The sequence below is a fragment of the Paroedura picta genome, chromosome 4 (assembly GCF_049243985.1).
Source record: "Paroedura picta isolate Pp20150507F chromosome 4, Ppicta_v3.0, whole genome shotgun sequence".
Lineage (NCBI taxonomy): Eukaryota > Metazoa > Chordata > Lepidosauria > Squamata > Gekkonidae > Paroedura > Paroedura picta.
Window position 1 is genome coordinate 84,576,844 of NC_135372.1, and position 24,109 is coordinate 84,600,952.

General features: G+C 41.5%; 1 protein-coding gene across 4 annotated transcripts in view; it reads right to left on the reverse strand.

Moving 5' to 3' along the window:
- Window positions 1–736: 736 nt before the first annotated feature.
- The window catches only part of SLC5A9 (solute carrier family 5 member 9), a 65,871-nt gene continuing 42,498 nt past the window's right edge, over window positions 737–24,109 (reverse strand). For 2 of the 4 annotated variants that reach the window (XM_077333812.1, XM_077333814.1), the window contains 9 exons: window positions 21,537–21,617; window positions 18,028–18,233; window positions 17,376–17,511; window positions 16,872–16,979; window positions 16,604–16,754; window positions 15,652–15,820; window positions 12,673–12,888; window positions 8,049–8,208; window positions 738–1,237 (listed from right to left, as the gene is read on the reverse strand). In XM_077333812.1, coding sequence (XP_077189927.1) covers window positions 1,029–1,237; window positions 8,049–8,208; window positions 12,673–12,888; window positions 15,652–15,820; window positions 16,604–16,754; window positions 16,872–16,979; window positions 17,376–17,511; window positions 18,028–18,233; window positions 21,537–21,617 — 1,436 coding nt within the window. In that variant the 3' untranslated portion in view covers window positions 738–1,028. Of the gene's footprint in view, window positions 1,238–8,048; window positions 8,209–11,930; window positions 12,014–12,672; window positions 12,889–15,651; window positions 15,821–16,603; window positions 16,755–16,871; window positions 16,980–17,375; window positions 17,512–18,027; window positions 18,234–21,536; window positions 21,618–24,109 lie in introns of those variants that run through there. The other 2 variants (XM_077333813.1, XM_077333816.1) reach the window with 2 other exon arrangements.

A 24,109-nucleotide genomic window follows, 5' to 3' on the forward strand; every position in this document is an offset into this window, starting at 1 on the left:
GGATGGTGCTGTTTTATTATTATCTCTGTGTAAAATGAATATATGAATTCTACTGTGCTGACTACGGATGGGCATGAATCAGTTTACAAGCCAAAATTCAGCATGAACTTGGCTCAGTTCATAGCTCCCAAACTAAAGTTTGATTAAAGTGCCTTTGGTTTGATTTGGTTCAGCTGTAACAGCTGAGCAGAGTGGGTCCCCATCAGCTGCTAAGTTTAAATGGCTGTGAGATATTTAACTTGTCCATTTCTCTCCCCCCACTTAGCAAAACAGACTGGTGAAATGGCCCACAGTGCACCTGCCCCACTTTTAAGCTGGAATGCTGTATGTCATTTAAACTTAACAACATGATATCAGCTGATAGGTTTAAATAGCTGTGAGCCATTAAACATGTCAGTTTTACTTCCCACCTTCTAGCCATTGAACCCTTCCCTGAAGATCTTCCCTGCCCCCAGGGGATCTGAACTGGCTGTTTTGGTTTGGGAAATTCTGCCTTGGTTTGGTTTGGTTTGGGGACTACCCTAAACCAGAATTTTTAGATTTGTGCACAACTCTTGACAATGCATTTTTTCCCCTAGAAATTCTAGGATGAAAAAGGAAATCTTTCTCAAGTCTGAGATTCTAACCCATATATCTCTGTAAATGGCAGCAGACTGGAAATGCAAGAGGGTCTCCATCCAAGCACCTATCAGAAAAATGTCTAACGCTGACAGGGTATATTCTTGTATTTAAGTTTTGTTTTCTTTCATTTCCAGAAGCATGGCACCTTGGATAAAATATCAAATATTATCAAGAATAATTGATGTAGCATATGTCCTATTTAAATTGCTTTATCTTGTGTTGTTCATAATTGTTTTTTATTTGACTTTATAAGTGTGATGAAGAGATCCTCAAGGTCCTCATTTGGGTAAAGTGTGGAATTCAGTTATTCAGGATGAAGCTGTTTTGTTCTGTTGATGCTGTGTTTGTTCTGCAGCAAGCCAGGCCAGCCAATTGTGTTCGCATCTGAATCCCCCAGAAGCCTTGGTTCATCCAAAGTAGCCCCATAAGAAGATATTAATAGCTAAGAGAATGACAGCATTGATGTTGCAGATGGCTTTCCACAAGGGCTCTTCTTTGATGTTGGTAAGTTTCCTCTCAAGGGCTGCTTGTTCATCTCTGGTTAAAGAGGGCTTGGGAGTGGTGGAAATACCACAGAACCAGAAATACACTTTCTTCCAGCAAAGATGTTTCACTTCTAAAGGGGAGAGGGGAGAAATGAGAAAGGGTTTTGGTTTAGTGTTTGTGTCTATTCTAAGCAAGAGAGAGAGACAGAAACAAATGCCAGAGGGTTTCAAAGGGTTTTTCATCTAAATTAATTGGAAAAGAGAGACAAGACTAATATGAGATGAATGTTAGCAAATATAATGATATGTACTTCATGAATCTGACCTTCTTCCGAAAACTGTAAGTAAAACACATTTTTCGCTTCCTTTTCTCAAAGGGACAAATATGTCACCCATGCCATGAGCTTCAGTGTGCCAGTTTTTGGAACAAGAGTCCACTGTGTAGTTGGTCAGTCTAATTCCCAATCTAGTTTCTGCTCAAGGCCAGGAAACAGCTTGATGGGATGAATAACTTTGTTATTCAGCCCTTCCTAGCTGCACTTTGAGCATTGAGAGTAGATTATGGCTGTATAGATCCCATTAATACTTCACATGCAGCTTGTATACAATGATGAGAAGTGCTCAGAGTGCTGGAAGTCCAGTTAGGAGGTCATAGTATCGTGTGAAAACTGGAGAAGTTCTAGATGTTGGATATTTGGCTAGAACTGCAATATGTCTGGAGACTTTGCTTTGTTTGCCTTCAGGTACTCTTAAGTGAAATCTTTAGGACAAAGTAAATCAGAAGGTGAACAAAACCTGTTGATTACACTCAGATGGGACCTACAGACAGAATGATTCTTGTTTGACCACATCTATGAGCCTCTCTGCGAGGTGTCACATCTCAACTTTTTCAAGCACTGAGAGAGAGTGCTGTTACTCAGCCCTTCATCAATTAAAGGCATTTGTCTCTCAAGGAAAATTTCATCTGCTGAATTTATACATTGCTGCTGGGTGGCCTGTGAAATATGAGGAAGGAGCTCTTGTATGTTTTAAGAGCTACATCAAAGAAGAAATTGTAGAAGCTCCAGCTCAACATTGCATGACATACTAGACCCTACAAAAGCCACAGGAACCTTGTCTTCCCTTGTATTTCATCACCTAACTCATTGCATAGATGTAAAGGGGTGTGTGTGTGTGGGGGGGGGGAGTTGAAGAACTCTGGCAGGGGGGCTGCCCATATTATCAAAAGTGGAGAAGCAACCTTTATTTGTGGCTGTGGACTTTTCCCAAGATACAGTGAGCCCCACTCCTGTCAACTCTGTAGCATGTTTGTTACTTGCTATAGACCACTGATTTTGGTCCTCATCATTCAGTCCCAGTATCATATTTTTACACTCATTTCTTTTCATGGTTAATGCATTTTTGTGGGTTATTGTGTCATTAAATTCTGTGTAATAAACAGGTGAAGGTTTTCCAAGCATGAAAATGGATTTCTGGAAAACCTTCATTATTATTATTATTATTATTATTATTATTATTATTATTATTATTATTATTATTATTATTATTATTCGATTTATTCCCCGCCACTCCCTTGCGGCTCATGGTGGGTTACAACATCTTAAACCCCATTAAAAATCCATTAAAACAATAATTATAATTTTAACATTACTAACTAACTAACTAACATGGCAAGATCGGCTAATCAACTTCCCCCCTCCCACTACTAGTGGGTGGAGAGGGGATCCTGATGGTTCCTAGTCCCAAATCCCAGGGGGGGGCATAGGTGTCAGCCTTGGCCTCAACCATAAACCTGGTGGAAGAGCTCCATTTTGCAGGCCCTGCAGAATGATGGAAGATCCCGCAGGGCCCGCAGCTTTCCCGGGAGCTTATTCCACCAGGAAGGGGCCAGGACCGAGGCCAGGCATGCTTCCCTAGGGCCAGGAATGACCAACAAATTTTCACCCGCAGAATGCAAGGCCCTGCGGGGGGCATAGGGCAATAGGCAGTCCCTCAGGTATGTGGGTCCCAACTCGCGTATAGCCTTGAAGGTTAGAACCAAAACCTTGAACCGGATCCAGGCAGCAATTGGCAACCAGTGCAGCTGCCTCAGCACTGGCTGAATATGGGCCCTCCAAGGTGTATCAGTGAGGATCCTAGCAGCTGAGTTTTGCACTAGCTGAAGTTTCCGGATCAAGGACAAGGGAAGGCCCGCGTAGAGCAAGTTACAGAAATCTATTCTGGAGGTGACCGTTGCATGGATCACTGTGGCTAAGTGTTCAGGGGACAGGTAGGGCACTAGTAGTCGGGCCTGGCGCAGGTGGAAAAATGCCTGGCCCGCTACTTTTTTGACCTGCGCCCCCAAGGTCAGGGAAGCGTCAATGATCACACACAAATTCCTGGCCTGGGACACGATGGTAAGTTGCGTCCCTCCCAGGGTGGTTAAGCGCACTACCTGGTCCCAGCCACAGGACCTCCATATTTTTGGGGGGTTGAGTTTCAGGCGACTCTGCTCAAACCATTCTGTCACCGCTTCCAAACATCTGGCAAATGGTTCCAGGGGAGAGTCCGGGCGGCAGTCTATGAGGAGATAGAGCTGGGCGTCATCAGCGTACTGGTGGCAACCCAGCCCAAAACTCCACACCAGCTAGGCCAGAGGGCGCATAAAGACGTTAAACAGTGTGGGAGAGAGGACCGCGCCCAGGGGGACTCCACAAGGAAGTCTGTAGGAGCGCGAGAGCTCATCCCCCACTGCTACTCTCTGGGTCTGGTCCTGGTCATCTGTAGAACAGTATATCTGTTAAAATTAGAGAGCTCTTTGTCATTAAAAGGAGGCTTTTCTTAATCTCTGTGTAAAATGAATATATGAATCCTACTGTGCTGGGGTGAGCTGCTCAGAAGCTCCAGTGGCATAATCATAAAAGACCCAAAGCCTCATTATACCCTGGGATGAAGGATGTAGCGTCTCCTTTGCCATCAGTGCTAATAACCTAATCACCAAGATCTGTTTGCAAACAGATGCATGGACAGATGAGTTAGTTCATGTGAAAACAAAGGTGAGAAATAATTAACAACATTAGGTTGAACAGATGCTTCAAATGTGAATCAAGCAACCTGCCAGACTAAAAGGTAGAAGTTTGAGTTCATCTTGTAATTCTTCCCTTGTTATCAGAACGGGCTGGGTCTTCCCATAATAAGGAAGCATGGAAAACAATTAATAAAGCTGGGAGGGGGGAATATCCTGCCAAGAATTATTCAATTTAAAGTCCAGATTTTTTAAAAAATAAGCCATTGCATAGCTTTTAATCACTAGACACTACAATATGATACATAGAATATTGAAAATATCTCCCTGGGTTCAGTAAAAGGACAGTTCAATATCTTTTAACTACTCCCTCATCTGCCTGTTGTCATATAGCTATGGTTAGCTGTGGATGACAATTCAATTAAACCAATGGTAGACTACCGGAGTGTATGAAGTGCCGCACCAGCACATCATTGAGCAGTCCCTTTAAGGGACTGTTGTTGGCAACTGTGGACAGCTATCATACAAAGAAAGGCAGATGTACGAGTGTGGGGCGAGTCTGTTGGGATTATATACAATTAAATAGGGACCATATAAGAGGCCAAAGGGCAACCCAGGAAGGAGGTTTCAGGTCTTCTCCAGGAGAGGCTTGAGAAGAAAGGAGGCAGAACAAAGTGGGCTGAACTCCCTTGCCTCCTTGCTGCTGAGACCTTTTCCTGGCTCTGGTGGGCCTAGCTAAAACTGCAGAGGTGGAATACAAGGTAGCTGCTGACCTTCTGGATCTCCACATGGCCCTATTCTGACACTGACACTAGGAATATCTAGCTGCAGAACTCCGTATCACCCTAATTGCATAAATAACTTTCAGTGCTATTTTATATGTAGTATACTTCCCTGTCAGGTTTTACAATGGTCTGCCACTTTCAATTAGTTAATGACTTGTCATCTATTTCACAGCACATTTCTCCTTAGCCTAACTAGGGCCTTTTCAGTGCGCCAGAGGTCCAGGCTGCAAGAGCAACACTGCTCCTGCTGCGATTGTGCTGCAGACCTCTGCCCTGGCTCCATAGGTGACTGTGGTGAGTTGTGGCAAAGTAGAGAAGGGATTAATTGTGCTTTGCCCAAACTCAGAAATAGATTATGGAATTCAGAATGACCCTATGTGTACTCTGCACTTGTCTGGAAGCCTCTGATGGTAACAAGGCTGCCCCCATTGCCCCTCCCAGAATATACAAGAGGAATAAGATGAAGTGTGTAGCTCATATTACATATTTTAATGATTTAAATCTAAATGCTAACTGTATTATTTTATTATGATGATGATGTACCCTGTAGTAAGCTGCTCTGAGCCTTTGGGGAAGGGTAGAAGATAAACAGAATAAATAGATGTATTACCTTGTGTGGAAGTATAAATAGATTTGCTGTTAAAATTTCAGGATAGAAATAAAGTTTGCCCCTTCCAATTATAGCTAAGCTATAATAGACACATTTCTCTGAATTTAGGACATGGAATTAAAAGAAGGAATGGACAGTTCAAAAGTCCAAACCAGTAATCCCAGATGTCATGGCCAGGGATGTCATTGTGCTTGTCAATGTATTTCTTAGTGCAGACTTCTCAATCCTTGGCAATAAGTACCAAAAGCCTTCAGTATGGCCCATTATGCACGGCCGCCGAAACGGCGATTTCGGGGCACATGGAAAACACGGAGGGGGAAGATGCGAAGCACACCGGTTATGTACGGGACAGGGCGTGATGGCGGCAAAACCCAGAGTAACCAATTATGCATGCGGCGATCCCGGCACCACTTCTGGTTGCACCCCGGTCACCCGGAAGCTGCGCTTTCATCCGCGTTTTGCTAACGCGGCTTTTTCGGCGGCATGCACTGAAGCTGCAGCTGGTTGCAGCCGGCACCGTGCGTTATCGGTGATTTTAGTCGCCGCCATTCCACCCTGAATGTGCGTTATTCCTCCCATGCATAATGGGTCTATAAGAGGAAAAAAGGTAGCTGACTACCTGAATGTTGTGCTCTACTTGGCCAGCATAAAACAGCCATGCCTTCATGTTTGCTATTGTCATGGGATTTCTCAAGTCTCTCAGCTTGGAAACCCATTCATGTTGCTACGAACATCTTGAGATTAGTCGTACCCAGCCAATTTAGCAATGGTCTTGCTGTTTTGTGGTAGACCCCACTACCCTTTTCCTAATTCCCAGAAGGGTCCACAAGATCAAATATGTTGGGGACCTTTTACCCAGGCAGAGAGTAATAAATCTCAGCTTTCCATTCTTCCCTGAAGGAAAGTTAATGACAACATAGATGGTGATATACCCATTTACACGTGAGACAAAAAGGATGTGTTAATCCTCAAGAGAGGTTTGTGGCTGCTCTTCTCTTAGCTGAGCTCCCCTTTGAGCCTCATGAACCTTTTATACATCAGGAATTTGCCTTGACTCATTGCTTTTCCAGTGGTGGCGTGAATTCCCAGTTCTGCATGACATCAATGCCATTCTGGGGCCATCCCCAGGCTTTGCCTGACTGAGGCCCTCATTTGCCCTGCAGCAAGGGAATGTAGATATATCCATGTTCCCTTTTTTGCCCTAGGTGGCAATGGGGCCTATGTCGGGCCAGGGCCATCCAGAAGGGATGAGTTGGGCCATCCTGGCCTGGCTCCTCCCCAACCACACCAGGACGCCCCTTCCAATTCTATTATTCTATGATTCTAAGGCCATCCCAGAAAGGACAAAAAATGCCCCATATGGCTCATCTACACTGTGCAGTGTGGCAGAGCTCCCTGGGACATTTGTTTTCTTTAGCAGCGTGGTATTGCATTGGTCAGACTTAATAGAGAAAATTAGTTTACTGTTGATATGAGATCATTGTGCTCTTTTGAGGGAGATGGTGCTCTTTTGAGGGCCATCCTTCCTTTAACATGTGTGAAAAAAAATCCTAGAATTTCCATATTCTGAGTCTGTAAAGGAGAAATCTGTCATCACTTCTGATCTTATGACTTAATGACCTCCAAAACATCCTTTCCTCACATTTCCCCAAAAGCACTTTTTCCTGGGGGAACCTTCTTGTGGGGGGACTGTAAATCAGAACTTCTCAGTCTAATCACCACCAAACTTAGCAGGCAGTAGAAGAGAGTCATTTGGAGATCCCCTCTGAATTTGGAGTCTCCATTGGACTGGGGAGGGGGGTTTCTACTACATCACAAGCCTCACAAAATGGTTCAGTTTGTATAAGGACATTTAAGTTTGGACTGTGGTTTGGTTCATGGCTCTACCACAATCCAAACTGCATTTAACCATTTCATGTCCATCCCTAAATTTGAAATGAAATAAAATTTTCTTAAACGTCTTTATTTAGATAATTTATTTTGAAATAAAAATGATCTAAATGAAGTCCTTTAAGAAAATTTCTGCTTTTAAATAATTTCTTAGAACTGTTGTTTATAATGAAATACTACTTTCCACGTAAAATCTACCAAAATTGCCTACCTTAAATTCCCTCTCTTTATTTTTTGCTTCTAGCCAAGTCTGAAGGCTTTCCGAATTATTTCACATAATCATCAGCTATCCTGTTAAAATGTTTCCAAACTGTAATGAACATTGTTTGGCAAATTGAAATTTGATCAACTGGTATAATTTTTATCAGCTGATCTCATAATTACTTCTTAAATGGATTTTTGGTAGAATGGTTTGGAATTTGGCTAATTTTGGTTCTTGTTTTCCTCATATTTTAGTGAACTTATTCCCCACCCCTTTTGTCTGCAATTGTACTGAGTATTTCTTCAGTGCTCCTGGTATTTATGCAGGTATATTCTTATACATTTGTTTTTAGCTCCATATATGAAATACTTCTGCTACCATTTTCTGATATAAGAACAACCCTTCTAAATACGAGCACAAATGGATGCATGGACAGAATCTGATAACATACCTTTGTATTCTTTTTGTTCAAAATCTCTATTTTCCCATGGAATGGAATCCAAATCATTCTCTTCCTTGGCAGATGTCATCTCTGCACTTTGGCTCACTTGGTTCTCAAGGGCTGTTTCTGGAATTTTTAAATGTCTAGTCCACCATGTCAATCGGGCAAGCTGGGTAAAACAATTGGAAATAAGAAGAGGGAAGTTATGTGAAGCACAAGGGCTATGAGATGGAGGGCTATTTGTGTGTCATAGATTGAGTATTCCTTACACTCTCACCATTATTACATTGTATTACACTATTGTAACTGGGAAAGACATTTGGCAAACATTTTAATACTGTATGGAAAGTCTGAAATTTAAAATTCCATGGCATATGTATAAGTTCTTTACACTGTTTAAAAACAAGTTGTTATGTTAAAGATTTTTGGAGGGTCTATGTTCTTGATCACTAAAAGTCATTGTATTTGTACTATGCCATTTTTCACTCAAGAAATCTACATCTAGTTGAATGTGCAAATGGATCTTTTATTTGCATTATTGAATTGTCAAAGGAAGGTACGTGTGAATGTCTTCTCCATCACCGAGGAAGCGTCACATAGGCATCGAAACTTTCTGTGCCCATGGCAAATCGTTAAATCAAGACACTTATCTTGCAGGCTGAAGAACTAAACATGGCCCTAAGCCGTTAAGGGAGCAATCCTAAGAAATAAAGCCTGTTAAATTCAATTGAACATGTTCCCTAGTAAAAGTGCAGCCTAAACCACTTACTCTCAAACAGGGAAATGAATCGAAATTCAAGTGTAAATGTGTATCCAGATTAGCATTAAAAAACCCCATAAAAGTTGCTGGAGGTTTTTTTTTTTATGCCACCAAACTAAGCACAATGATGATACTATAGAAATTGCAGAACTGCTTCCTGAAGGACGAAATGGACAAGCATCAGGCAAACATGATTTGGGAATACAAAGCCCCTGGTAATTTTAAATCCTGGAAATCAAGAGTCTATAATTTCATGCTATTGGATTTGTCACATGCTCAGACAATTTTCCTGTCTGCCAGAGACCCTTTCCCAATTCCATTTATTCAGATCCACTTCTGACTTGTTGGGGAACCACAATCTGCCACCACTTAGAAGAACAGTCTGTTTGGAGGTGAAGGTCACTGTCCCTAAGCCCTTACTCTGTACGTTTCACATATCATAGTTTCTATCACTGATCTGATGAACAAACCACTCATTTACTAAAGTCATATTAACTTTGCTCATTAGGTGGGTAGTTTTTACATGTCAGCTAGTCATTGTCTCCTTTGTTATGCACGTATACAAGTTAGAGCCCAACACCATTTTCTTTCATTTAGAAAAAGTTGTTTGTGGGTGAAGATTACAAGCAGAGGCATAACAATTGTGAGGAGGTTCCTAACAATCCCCTCCACACACAATTCAGTGCTTTTTCAAGGATTTGTAAGGTAGGTAAATGTCTGCGGGGGGGGGGGGATAGGGAGGGGAACTATTTAGCATAGTTAAGCTGTGGCTGGAGAAGAACTAAGCATTCTTCTATTCAGTTTCTCTGCTCCAAATCCCCCCATGCTTTCCTTGAGGGGAATGGCATCAGGTTTCACTATGCATCCTTGTACAGAACATGTAGTTAATGACCCCTTACTCTACTTGGAAAGTTAAGTCTAAAAGGTCACTTAGAAAGGAATACTAGATTTAATACTTCAAATTTCAGGCACAAAATTTAGAAGACAGTTTCCAGCTGGCACAAAAAGTTGTATAATCTCCTGAAGATTTATAGCTTTATTTAAATTATTTTCAACCAAGATGAGCATCAGGCAAGGCTAATCTTTCTTGTCACACCATGCTAAATTGCTTTGATTTGATGATCCTCATCTTTCCTGAAGAATCTTTTAAAGATTTTTTTCTTTTTTGGGGGTGCATGTTACTTGTTAAATCTAACTAGAATGTAATGAAGTTAGAGGACAAAAAAGATCCAAGTGGCATTTCCCTCTTCCTAGCACTAATGATGAGTGAAGCAAGGGGAAAATGCATTATAATTAAATAGTTTTAGTGAAAGCCACAAAACAATTAAGCCAGTGTAGGTGTGATTAATGTTGTCAGTCTAAAAGTATTTGTTTGGTTGATTTGAAAATGATGCAGGGCCAAGGGCCACTTTTGTTTCTTCTTCTTCTTGAATAGAATATACATTTGTGCCAAACTAGGATTTTCACATCTCTACTTCGAGTGTCTGTTTCTTTAAAATATCATTAGTACAAAAAGTAAATGCTGCCATTGCACCTCCAACCTACTGCTCTGTTATCCACTTGATGCAGTCTCCTCTCTCGCCTGTTTTAAGTCCACAGCAGTATCCTGCATGCTATGCCATGTGAGAGAGAAGGGTGGATAAAGAGACCACTGAAGCAGCAGGATGGGAGTTCTCAAAACAACTTTGACAGCAACTGGTACCATCTCTTGATGAAAGACCTGGCAACTCTTAACTCTTGTGTTTCACTATCTCCCTTAGAGTGTCAACCCTTTGAGAGAGAGAGAAATTAAGGAGAAAGTGTTATGAAAACATATCTGCGCTGTTTGTTATGAATCAGCAATTGGATATTACACTTTCCCGTTACATATCAGTTCTGTGCATGCTGAATTATCATCCTTACTACTGATAGCTGTTTGCCAATATATAAAGCAATAACTAACTGCCCTAGTTACCAATGACAAAGGCAACTATTTATAGTGGGCAAAATGAGTTGGCAACAATGCACCATAAGCATCATCCACTGTAGCAGGAAACTAACAGACCCTTCCGTCTTTTACCCCTCTCACAATCTGTTACCATGTTAGAATTGCACTTCCTATGCCACTCTCCACTCCTTATTCTCTTCTGTTCCGTTCTTAAAAGAAACTTTTAGAAAAGTCCCCACCCCCATTTCTGCTATACAACTAGAATAAATCCTTCTCTTTCCAAATGCCATCTGGCATCTGGCAGTTGTGTTTCAGCTTCACAGTCTCCAATTTAATTGTAAGCTCCTTTGCAGAGTTTTCAAGGACGACATGACACAATATGGGCTATGTACAATGAAGACATATGAACTCTGAGGCATACCTAACAAATTCTTTGCATATTTGTTTTGTGGCTCAGCATCCATCACCACAGGGATGGGAGAGTGTCCAAATCAGCAGGGGAAAATGCTTCTGCTTGCTGTTCTTGGGTTATAATTCATTTAAAGCTTGGAGCACTAATGGTACTACTCAAAACACCGAATACAAATCTCTCTTTCCCCTCCTGTTCATTGGCTACCTGTAAAGAACAATGTCATCGGGGACAGTTGCATAGGGACAGGGGTTCTGCTGGGGTTATACATCTGTCCATCACCATGGTATTTCCATGAACTGTTATAAATACGTTGGAAGTATATATAGAAGGTTTCTCATTTTCTTTCTAGCGATAATATGGAATGGAAAATAGTGATTAGACCTGAAATAAATTATTCTTTCATTATTATTTCAGTTCTAATGCAGTCAAATTTCATTTGTCCCAATAGATAAGTTTTCACCACCCAATAGGTGAGTTTTCGCCACCTTTATCACATACTCAGCTTGCAATGTCTCTGTACTATCACAAAGTTTGAGCAATTGTGTGTTATACTGTGGGAGGAGCTGCAAGCTAGATATGAGATAAAACAAGTGTGCAGTTTTGTTTCCACAAAGCAAGCTTGGTATAGTATTCTCAACACCACCATTTAGTCATCTGAACTGGCCTTTCATTACTTTTTAGAGTTAAAAAAAATTGGAAGCCACACATAACCAGACTGGAATAACCAGACTGGAATACAAATTGTTTAATCATAAATGGAAGTGTTCAGATAGATTTTTGAGGAATACTCACCTAGAGAAGATTATGAAGGTACCCTTGCTGCCTGTTTCAGTGACTCACAAAACCCTTTTCCACAAGGTCAGAAACCAGGTCAGCTGAACATGGGGAAAGGGAAGGACAGGGTTATAATTTGTTTCTGAACATGCAGAACACATGAATATGTGTAGCTAGGCAGCAGGGACAGTGGGTACATGTCTGTGCTCCCCCTCTGCCCGTTCAGCCTACATGTTTTCTGACCACGTAAAAGCTCAATGAGTTTGAAAAACTAGTAGAGAAACACTCCCCCCCATTTTATTGCTCAAACGAAGCAGAATTGTATGGTATTGTACAGAGGAAGTTGTTCAGTGTAACTGAAAACACTTTGGGAAAGAATGTAACAGTATTAATCTTGTTAGCTTTCAAGATTGATGCTGTCTCTGTTGAAGTACAAGAGAGGGTTCAATTAGAGCCATTACATTCCCACCTCAGCAGTCCATTGTAATATGATTTCTTTCTCACTCCCTGCTACTCTCCTTGATCGGATACACAGTGGTATTGCTTCAGCATGGAACCCTGTGTTCCATTTCCTGTGCTCACTGAACCTGAAGAAGTTTTTAACTCCACAATACCTGGGAAGCAATGTGATTTGAAAGGTCATCTTTGTAGGACAAGCTGGCTTGCTGTAGTGCTGTGGTCCAAAATCAGCAGTTTCTAGGACAATAAAGTCAACCGAGGAAACTTGAAAGGAGATATTTGATCCTGGAGAGCCACTTACTTTTTCCTCTGGAATTGGTGGTGTGCAAAGGCTAACTAAGACGATAACAATAGCTGTGAGTGCACACAGGATGATAGCAAAATACAAGTAGTGCATGTCTTTCAACACAGCTGGCCTTTTGTCCTCTTCACCACAGGAAGGCAGCCTGTAAATAAATTCCATGATCATCCGAATGAGACCGATGACTAGGCCAAACATCAGGCCCCAGAATGCACCCTAGGAGGAGAATGTAGGTGAGATGATGAATAGAAGGACTGGAAATGTCAGGTTCTTTAATTTTGTGTAGAGTGATTAATGTTCTTTTGATACAATTGTTAGCTGCCATGTCAGTTAAGATTGATAGAAACATGTACATTTTCTAAAATAATATGCTACAGATTGGAAAGGAACATGATTGAAGATATTCCTTTATGAGAACTACTATCAAATACCACTATAGTCTTGAGTTCTTTATTTATGAAACACATTCCTTATCTGCCAGGTATTAAGTTATTCCAGCTTTATTCATGGGGCATTGTAGGTAACTATGCATGTGGGCTCAGTGATCCAGGTCTAATTTGTTGTTGTTAGTTGCAAAGTTGTGTCCGACCCATCGCGACCCCATGGACAATGATTTTCTCTGGAGTCCATGGTTGAGGACAGGAAGGCCTGGAAGTCTAAGTGATCCAGTGATCCAGGTGTAATAATAGTTGCTTTTTACCCATAAGTAAGTTTGTGGGGAAAAACTTCTATTGCACTTCTGTAACATTCGGGGCCTTCGGGGAGGGCGATATATAAATCTAAATAAATAAAAATAAAATAAATAAATAAATTCAGGGCAATTCTGCACATTTAAAAAATAGTGTTAGGCCAGCGAAACGTTGTAGCACTAAAAAAGTATCCTGCCTATGGTCATTCTTCAACTTCTGGTTCTCTTGCTTTTGTCTGCCTCCTTCTTGCACTCCTTGCACTCTGCATGCCTGCTAGAAATAGTGGAAGAGAACAATGCATTTTACACATGACTCTCTTCCACCTGTCAATCAAGCCAGGCAGCCAGTCCCCTTTCTCCATATTCTATAATGGGAATTTTAGCATTACCAACTTTCTCAGGGTCTGGGAGGTTGGGTTTGAGGTAGAGCCTCCAAACTTTCCGGGTAGCTCCGGGTAGTTCTTCCCTGACTCCCTCCAAATTCCATAATGATTGGTCCAAGGGGTCTACTTCTAGGGACTCCCAAAGAGGGTGCCCCCATCCCTCCCATTATATCCTATGGAGAGATCATCCTGTAAGACACTTTATGAAATCCCCAGATGATTATGAGCATTTTGCCAATGTGATACAACGATTATTACTATGACAGTATATTGGAAGAGCAACCACTGACGAAGACAGAACAGAAAGCGGGTTAATTAACCTAGGATCCCGTTTTGGTTGACTCTTTGTTTGATCATATGTTTGACCATTTAGACTTTATGTTATAACCTTTTCACTTATAAACATAGAGAAGACTACTACATCATTGTGCCTCGTGATTTCCTTTTTTCTTCTGAGTCCACACTGAGGAATCCATGGTTCTATACTTAAATATATGATGTCTGCATAAGGTAAGCATTTCACTACATTTAATGGGTGCAGAATGGCCCTCAGAAAGTGCTGTGCATTGGTTATTCTATTTCAGTGCTTGGAAGTTCCAGTGAAGGGTTTTCAGATTAGGTACTGGCTTGAGGACCAGACTTGAGATAGCGCAGTCTATAGAATTAAAACAGCTTCACGACATATCAGGACAAGTAGGATAACAATAAAATTACACGTGTTCTTAGAATCCAGACTGAAAATCATTTTTTAAACAAATAAGACACGTTATATTTCTTTGATGACTTCATGTGATCTTCAGTTTCTTAAGGAATAATAGGTTCAGAACCCTCTCAGTACTATACAGGGCAAAGCTAGAATGGTTTGCCTTTCATATCTGGTACATTCTCAGATATGTACATGTGTGTGAACTCCAGTGAGCCAGAATATCCATAGAAAAACTTAGTTTTGGGCATGGATATGCAGATGCATCAGGGAAGTTAAGAATCCAAACTAAAGGTCTGTGGACTGATGTCTTTCACCTAGAGGTTCTAGAGACCAGTGAAGGGACCTATACTTCCTGTGGACTATCATATTTTAGGAAGTTATTTTATACTTCTAGTAGCATCTTAGAATGCAGGGTTTCATTTCATTTTTCCGGTAGTTTTTTATTGCTCATTATAACTGATTTTCTTTTTAAAACATATGTTCTTTCCTTTCTCTATATACATTGTGCTTGAAGGGCAAAGATTTGAGAGGAAACAATCAAAGTGGGGATTGCATTGAGTATGGAGGCAGTAATACTAATCTTAAGTATTGTCATATAGGCTATGTAGAGTTTGGGGTTTAGAGTGCATAAAGCTGTAGCTTCTCAGTACATAACAGATGAGGAAGTTTGCTTGTGCTGGTTTGGGAACAGCAGGGTTCATTTGGATTTGAGATTCTGAAGGGATGTGACATGACAGAATATGAAATCTAACCAGATCAGTTTATTTATTGAGTTTGTCAAACAGAGATGAGGGAAAGATGGCTCCACTCCCAAATATAGATTCCTCACATAATTATATAAGAATGTACTCTCTTGACGTTTAAAACTATAGGAGATTCATGTTAAAAAATAAAACAGCTTTGGAATAAAAGTTACTTTCTAAGTAAAGAACAAAAATAAGTGTTGGCAATTCTTTACTACTCCCTCCCCTTCATTCCTGTGTTATATCACTACTTTCTGTTAAACCAGCAATTGAAGTCTTAAGAATCTTTTAAAAGAGATGCTTTGCTCTAATGGGGCTAAATTCCACAGTTGTTGCATTCAAGAGAAGTCCATCAGTATAATTATAATGAATGGTTTGTCTGCCCTTAAAAACTATGAAACGATGACATTTGGGAGATGCTATTATTCATACAAACCTCCTCATTGATTCTGTACTTACTGGCTCATTGATCCTCTTGCAGAAGATTGCTAGGATGAAGAGTGCAGTGATGGGAGGCGCTAGGTAACTGGTTATTGACTGAATGTAGTCAAAGAGCTGACCACTGTTGGCTGACTGGATGATGGGGATCCAGAGAATGCTGATGACAACAAGAATCAGAACAAACACCCTGGAACAACAGAACAAAGGATATGACTTCTACATAACTAGGAAAAAAGAAATCTAACCCTAACTTGTACTTGGCATATTCCCAGGGGAGAAATTATCAATATATAGCTTGGAAGAAAGGCCTTTGTCTATCATTGACAGGGACATTGTTAGAGATTTCACTGTCTTAAATAATGAGAGGATGATCTTGTTAGGATTGCTGCAACAAAACTGTAATGTCATTATTTATTAAGACAGTTAATATCCTGAGACTTCTGCTTCCCTTATGTAAAACTTCTATTTATGTAAAACTTCTGACAGATTTTAGTATGATATACAAGCATAACCTTCAAAGATAGGGATGGGGAAGCTGTAGAAGACAACAGTATGGGCATTGTCCAAATTGGCTTTGGAATCAGTTTTAATGGTTTGGTTCAAAAACTTAAGATTTGAAGCAATGCAAACAGAGGTACTTTTATCTGAAGCTTTCTTGAGAATAGGAAAATACTATTTCCTGTGCACTGTTTCATAGGAGTTTAATTTCCATTGTCTTTTGTAGAACTTCAAATTGTTTCCAAGATATATGTAGATTCCAATAAGGCCTTAACAGGTGGAGTTCAAATATGCCTCAGTTTAAGTAGTAGGGGATTCTGGCTGCTGACAACCTGAAACCCCCTACAGAAACATTAAGTTAGCCACATGCACCTATATATTATATGCAGCTGAGCACAGTAATTTGTGAATGTAAGTTGCTCTGTTAGTACAATCAGATCACTGAATAAAGGTATAAGGAAGGGGAAAAAACCTTCCAACGATCATGAGCTCCTGCTCGGTGGCCTTCTTACGGAGTCGTTGCCAGATATCTATGGCAAAGAGTGTGCTGCTGCTATTGAAGATAGAGGTGAGAGAACTCATCAAAGCAGCCATCATCACAGCAATCATCAGACCACGGAGGCCTAAAGAACAATAAAGGAAACGTAGTTAATATTGATTGTTGAGCTAGCCCATTCCCTGGTTGGCCCATTCACTGCCTTGCCAGGCCACCTCATTCACAGTAAATGAAATTCTCTCACCAACAGGCATGAGTTCCATTACTAGTTTAGGGTAGGCAATGTTTGAACAGCCAACTTTAGCTCCACAGACTTTCTCACAGACTTCTGGGTCTACACACCCCACTTCATCTACAGCAGGAAAAGTATAAATAATAAAAAAGTATAAATATTTTTTCACAATTGAAGCCCAACAAGCCCCAAAGGAAAGTGTCTTTCAGGTTGTTTTGAAGACTCAAGACATATTTTCTCCATCCAAAAATATTAGGAACTTCGTACACTTCCATCTATATGAATAGTAGGTCTTTATAGTTTATCTTGTGGTGACTGCTTGTAAATGTATGACAACGTATATGTTACCACAAGAAGCATATAATTATGTGATAAATCAAGTTTTAGTACATTCTCACAACCATTTATAAATGTGATAAATTTAAATGATCATATGGCTGTGACAAGGCTCTCCAGATTACTGCATATACGCTGTAGAAAATTTACAATTAGGGATCTAGTCATATGACACCTTACCTGGAAAGAGAGCTCTGCTGATCATGCCTGGCATGACAATGAAGAACATAGGGAAAATTTTCAAATATCCACCCAGCACTGATCCACCTTTAGCATGAGAAAGGTTCTTTGCTGAAAGAGACCTTTGTACGATGACCTAGAATAGAGTAGAAAAGGAGGAACAAGTACCAACTACACTAAGTTGACCAAATCTGATATTTTTGGAGAATTCCAAATTTTGTGAGAATTATTACACTTTTAAGGTTGACCTTAAATGTGGTTCTGTCAATACATAGATGTTCAGATTGCCTGAGGTATCTCTTTTAATACTTCACATCCCATATTACACTTAGGGTTATTGTCCTGCCCACTGAGGAATTTTTTATTTTGCACTTTATTACTTTTTCCTATTGGTGTGCTTTAACTCTTCTACTGAATCTCTTATCCAGAACATGCTTAAATTCCATGTAACAAAAATCATTTATATGTTCTGAAAGTAAGAGGAAAATACTTATAAATCTTTTCTGAGAGAAAATATAAAAGGATTGCAATTCCTACATAATCTTTTCCATATGTGTAATTTGATGGGCCTCATTCCCCAGACTTCTACTAGAGGAAGATAATAAATCTTAACATTCTTCAAGAAGAGGAAGGGGGATAACATTGACATTACCTGATCAGTACACCAGCACCAAAGAGCAAGAACTGAGAGGCCAAAGATAAGTCCAGGCCATGGAATGTCTCCAGTGACAGGATCCCTGAGCATGTGGAAGGCATCTTGACGTGGCAAATGACACGTAGTATTTGGGACAATTATGCTGGGTATTGCTCTAGTATACTTTTCTTGTAGCCCTTCATACCACCCAACTTTCTCAAAGCCTGAAAAGGAAGAACACACAAACATATAAAGTTAATTTCCTGCATTTTTTTTCTTTAGCCATCTGCCTTTTCTTCCTCCAGGCTCCTTTCTCATTCTTTCCTTACATTCTTGGAAGCTGTATGAGAAAACCACTCAGAACATAGCAGTCAAAGAACTTTGGATCCTTCTTCAGCAGTCAGCATTGTGGAATTTCATATTATTGTTAGAGTTGCCAGTCTCTAGGTTGTGTCTGGAAATCTTCTGGGATTGCAAGTGATCTCTAGGCAACAGCAGTGGAGAAAATGGCTGCTTTGGTAGCTAGACTCTATGACATTAAACCACATTGATGTTTCTCCCTGCTCCAAATCCTCTCTAGGCTCCAGCCCCTAATCTTCAGGTATTTCCCCATCCTGAGCTGGCAAATACACACTTGTTGAAAGTGAAGATCAAAACAACACCCCTGTTTTCCATAGCCATATCAATTTGTTTGTTTCTTTCATTTATTAACCTCCACTCTTCAGCCAGCAGGCTCACTCCTATGTTATTTAATCTGTACACCGCCCGTGGCGCCGCGGGCGCCACGGACTAAATAAAATAGTAAGGGGTTCTGGGGCGGGATGTGTCCGGGATGAGGAAGGGTCCGGATTGGACCCTTCCTCATGACAGACAATCAGAGGGACCAATCGGCAGGCGCGAAGCGCCTGCCGATTGGTCCCTCTGATTCCCAGCCCCAGTAACTGTGAGCCGCGCACAGCGCGGCTCGCAGTTGCTCCCGGCCTGACGTGTCAGGCCGGCCCCTGAGGGAGCCCCCGGCAAGACTCCAGCCGCCGATAACCTCCAGCCGCCGAGACTCCAGCCGCCGAGAGGGAATCAGGGCCAGGCCGCGCCCGCGCGGCCCGATCCACGGGCGCGGCTCGCGGGTGCGGCCCGATCCGCGGGCATGGCCCGCAGGTGCGGCCCGATCCCCGGGCGCGGCCCCGCGGGCGCAGCCCCGCGGGCGCGGCCGGGCGCGGCCCGATCCGCGGGCGTCGCCTCCGAGAAGCAGCAGAAAGAACCCACCCGCCCCAGCCGCAGAAGATCAAAAAAACGCAGAGGAGCCGCCGCAGCCCAGCGCACCACGCCTGGGACTCCCCACCAAAAACCACGAGACGCCAAGGAGCCGCCACCCGCCTCCTCTTTCAGGTAGCCTGTCCCTTGCTCTGTCCCTCGCCTGCCCCTCGCTCTGGTCCCTGCCTGCTAGCGCCCATTGTCTTCTGGATACAATGGGCTTTTTTACTAGTCTTTACATAATGCCCTTGGAGGACATCATTCATGGAACTGGAGTTGGGTGTTGTCAGTATGCTCATGGCATTCCGCTGTATATTCTTTGCCCAGACAAGTAATACTGTCCTGAGCCACTACCTGGCCACTGTAGTTAAATGGCTATAAGTGAACAAGTTGAAGCTGAACCCCGACAAGGTGAGGTGCTGCTGCTAAGGATGTCTGATGTTTTGGAAGGTTTTATGCTTTCAACCTTTGATGAACTTTAGATGCCTTTTGCTGCCTCAGCTATATAATCCAGGGATTATATTTGACCAAGCATTGTAACTGGAGAAGCAAGTTAATTAAGCCACAAATAATGTTTTGTTCCATCTTTGTTGAGCCTGAAGCATAGTTCCCTACCTCAAGCTCACTGATACTGACACATGAATCCATGATGCTATAACATAAAGGGCAGAGTATCTTAGCACACTGTATATGAGTCTGTGCTTGCCTTGAAGACAACTAAAAAACTTCAACTGCTACAGAACATTGTAACTTGGATACTGTCAGAACCCAGGAAAAAATATATACCTATTATATTTAACCTGCAGTCACTCCATTAGTGATTTACTAATTAGTGATTTACTAATTTCTGGGTTCAAGTCAACATACATTAATTACAATTCCATTATGGCCTAGGATTTAAATATATGCAGGATCTCCTGATATGCTTCAAAGCTTTCTTGAAGTGCCACTCTTCAAATGGGAAAGATCAATAGTTGCCTATATCCAAGCATCTCTTACTGAGTAGAATGGCCTGTCTCAGGAAAACTTTTTAATTGTTCCACAGAGTGTATAAAATGGAATTGTTTAGCAGGAAATTATTGCTTGAGATTGTGAAAAACACTTTCTCCCTACCTTGATCTGGCTGATCTGATGACATGGATCCATGCCACAGTAACTTTGAGGCTAGACTACTGTAACAAACTATCCACCATTGTCTTCAAGGGCTGACCCATGTAAACTTCTGGAAGTACAACATAGAAGCTCAATTACTCTCAGGAGCTATATTCCACCTATTCTGCAATTGATTTGTCTCTGAGTTCAATATAAGGTACTGGTTGTTCTCTATGTAGTACTTCAGAGTCCTAAAGGTATCCCCTGTGCAAGCACCGGGTCATGTCTGACCCTTGGGGTGATGCCCTCTAGTGTTTTCATGGCAGACTCAGTATGAGGTGGTTTACCAGTGCCTTTCCCAGTCATTACCGTTTACCCCCCAGCAAGCTGGGTACTCATTTTACCGACCTCGGAAGGATGGAAGGCTAAGTCAACCTTGAGCCGGCTGCTGGGATTGAGCTCCGAGCCTCATGGACAGAGCTTCAGACAACATTTCTGCTGCTTTACCACTCTGCGCCACAAGAATGTATTAAGACTGTATTATCAGTGTATCTATATATATCAGAGTCCTAGGACTCATTAATTTTGCAGGACTTTTTCTGATATGATCCAATCCAACAGGTTTGCTCACCTGAACAAAGCCATCTGAAGGCACCATCCTAAAAATGGGCAAGATCAACAGCTGCACACACCAGAGTATTGTCTGATGTAGCTCACACTTGGTGAAATCACCTATCTGATGAAGTCAGGAAGATTTCCACACTGTTAACATTCTGCAGAATGCATAAAATGAAATTGTTCAGAAGGGCTTTTTAAATAAAGAAATAGGGATTGTAGTTTTAACAACTGTGATAAATTTTAAGTAGTTTCATTGCATATATGTATTACACCTGTTTTAATGCATTGTTTTTAAATTTTGCATTCCAGTTTTATTGCATGATTCATTGTATTATACCATTTTGATTTCATTATTTTAAAATTATGTAGTCCACCTTGAGTAGCAGGAAGAAAAGCAGGCTATCAAAGGAGTAAATGAATGCATATCCTTATATTAGTTTATTAGGAGCAGTTTGATATGCAGTTTGTTCCTCAGTATGGATGATATTGATCCAGATGGTTTTTGAAGCTAAGATGTATCATCCTGTCAACTAAAGGAAGTACGCAACACATTTCTTTCCTCTCACCTATGAACATGAGAACCAAAGCTCCAACCACCATGATCACAGTCTGCAGAGCATCTGTGTATATCACAGCAGCTAAACCACCTGCAGAAAGAACAACAGAAAAATGACTGTATTATCAGTGCATCTATATATATTTTTAAAGAGATTGCTTGGGAAGTGAGCTTTTCGATCTAAAAAGTTAAATGCAGAGCATTTAAAGAAGAAAAACTGAGGGAAAATAATAATCTAAAACTGTTTAAAGGCTATAAGTGAACAAGTCAAAACTAAATCCTGACAAGATGGAGGTAATACACTCAGTGAAGGGTGAGATTCTGAGGAATATTGTGCTTCCAATATTTGATGGTTCAGCTGATTCAGTTAAGAGCCCCGAAATTATACTGGACACAGAAAATAAAAGCAGCTACAAAAAATGCTTTCTTCCATCATTCTAAAAGAGCCAGTTTGGTGTAGTGGTTAGGAGTGCGAACTTCTAATCTGGCATGCCAGGTTCGATTCTATGCTCCCCCACATGCAACCAGCGGGGTGACCTTGGGCTCGCCACGGCACTGAGAAAACTGATCTGACCGAGCAGTGATATTAGCACTCTCTCTCAGCCTCACCCACCCCACAGGGTGTCTATTGTGGGGAGAGGAATGGGAAGGTGACTGTAAGCTGCTTTGAGCCTCCTTCAGGTAGGGAAAAGCAGCATATAAGAACCAACTCTTCTTCTTCTTAAAATGGAAGATGATTACACTGCCTTGACTGGTCTGGTTATGTGGATCCATGTCAGGGTGACTTTAAGACTAGATGATTATAATGCACTCTAAATGGGTCTGCAAGTCAGGTGAGAAACTCCAGTTGATATGAAATGGTGCAGTTTTATGACTAATGGGAGCTATGTACCATTACAGAAAATACATTGTCTCTAGTTACCATCTGCCTCACCCCTGAAACCTGGGGCACAGATAGTAGGACTTGAGAGGCAGATCTTAACTAGTAGGCTGGTGAGTAGGACAGGAGATGGTCCTTCAGGTGCCCTGGCCCCAAGCTGTTTAGGGCTTTAAAGGTAAGAACTGGAACTTTGAATTTGATAAAGGGAATATATTGTAGCCTATTTCATTGTTTAGCAAATGGATTATCATGTTCTTATGCACTGTTTTCTACTTTTGTAATCTCAGTTTATTACATTGTTTATTGAATGTCACATGCTATTTGACTGCATAGACGGTATAATCCATCTTAAGTCTGAGCTAGAGAGGTGGAATATAAATAAATATATTTTCTCATTATTAAAAGTATAATAATAATAATAAGAGTTGGTTTTTATATGCCGTGTTTCTCTACCCGAAGGAGGCTCAAAGAAATTTGGGCTTTACTGGGGTTTTATTGTATGGATTGTTTTGTGTGACCCGCCACAAGTTGGTTTCTGAAAGTGGCTATAAATCCAATAAATAGATAAATACAATATGCTTAGGTTTAAAGAAGAAAAAGAGTCGGTTCTTATATGCCGCTTTTCCCTACCCGAACGAGGCTCAAAGCAGCTTGCAGTCCCCTTCCCTTCCCTCTCCACACAACAGACACCCTGTGAGGTGGGTGAGGCTGAGAGAGCCCTGATATCACTGCTCGGTCAGAACAGTTTATCAGTGCCGTGGTGAGCCCAAGGTCATGCAGCTGGCTGCATGTGGGAGAGTGCAGAATCGAACACGGCATACCAGATTAGAAGTCCGTGCTCCTAACCACTGCACCAAACTGGCTCTCTGTCCTCTGTGTATTCAAATCTTTTACACTGAAAACTAGTGTATGAGTCAGAATGGTGGCATCCTGCTGCCAAAATCCTGAAGTAACTGTAACTCCTAGCTTGGAATGGAATAATCCTTGGAGGGGATGCAGAATGGTTCAGAATATGTGGCAAGTAGAGGAGGGAAGCAAAGCTGCCCTGCTGGGGAGGTTAGACCTTAATTATAGGCTCTTAACACCTGGTAACTGGAGATAATTTTGTTGTATTATTGTATTCAGCTGAATCAGCTGTCTCAGGGAGAACACAACCTTTAAATATGCAGTATACAGCACTGAGTAATAAAAACAACTCTTCAATAAAATAAACTTCAGTTCTGCCTCACAACCAAATAGTTGAACAGTAAGCCCCAGGGGAGCGAAAGGAGAGGGGGTCCCAACCAGGTTGGACTATGTGAGTTTTCTGCTGGCCTCAACAAAAGGCTTGGTAGAAGAGCCCTTGCAGGTCCTGTCTCGCAGGCCCTTACTGAGTAAGTTCTGCTAGGGCCCTGAACTCATTCGGGAGCTCATTCCACCAAGTGGGGGCTGGGAAGGCCCTGACCCTGGTTGAGGCCAAATGTACTTCCTTGGGGCTGAGGACTCTCAGCCAGTTGGCATTGGCTGAATGCAGCATTCTCGGAGTGAGATATTCAGACAGGTGATCCCTCAGATATGCAGGACCCAGACCATGTATAATCTTGAAGGTCAATACCAATACCTTGAAATGGATCTGGAATTCACCTGGAAGCTAGTACAGTTGCAGAAGAAATGAGTGCTAGTAGTTTTAGCTTGGTGAAGAAGGAACAATGCCAGCTGTGCTA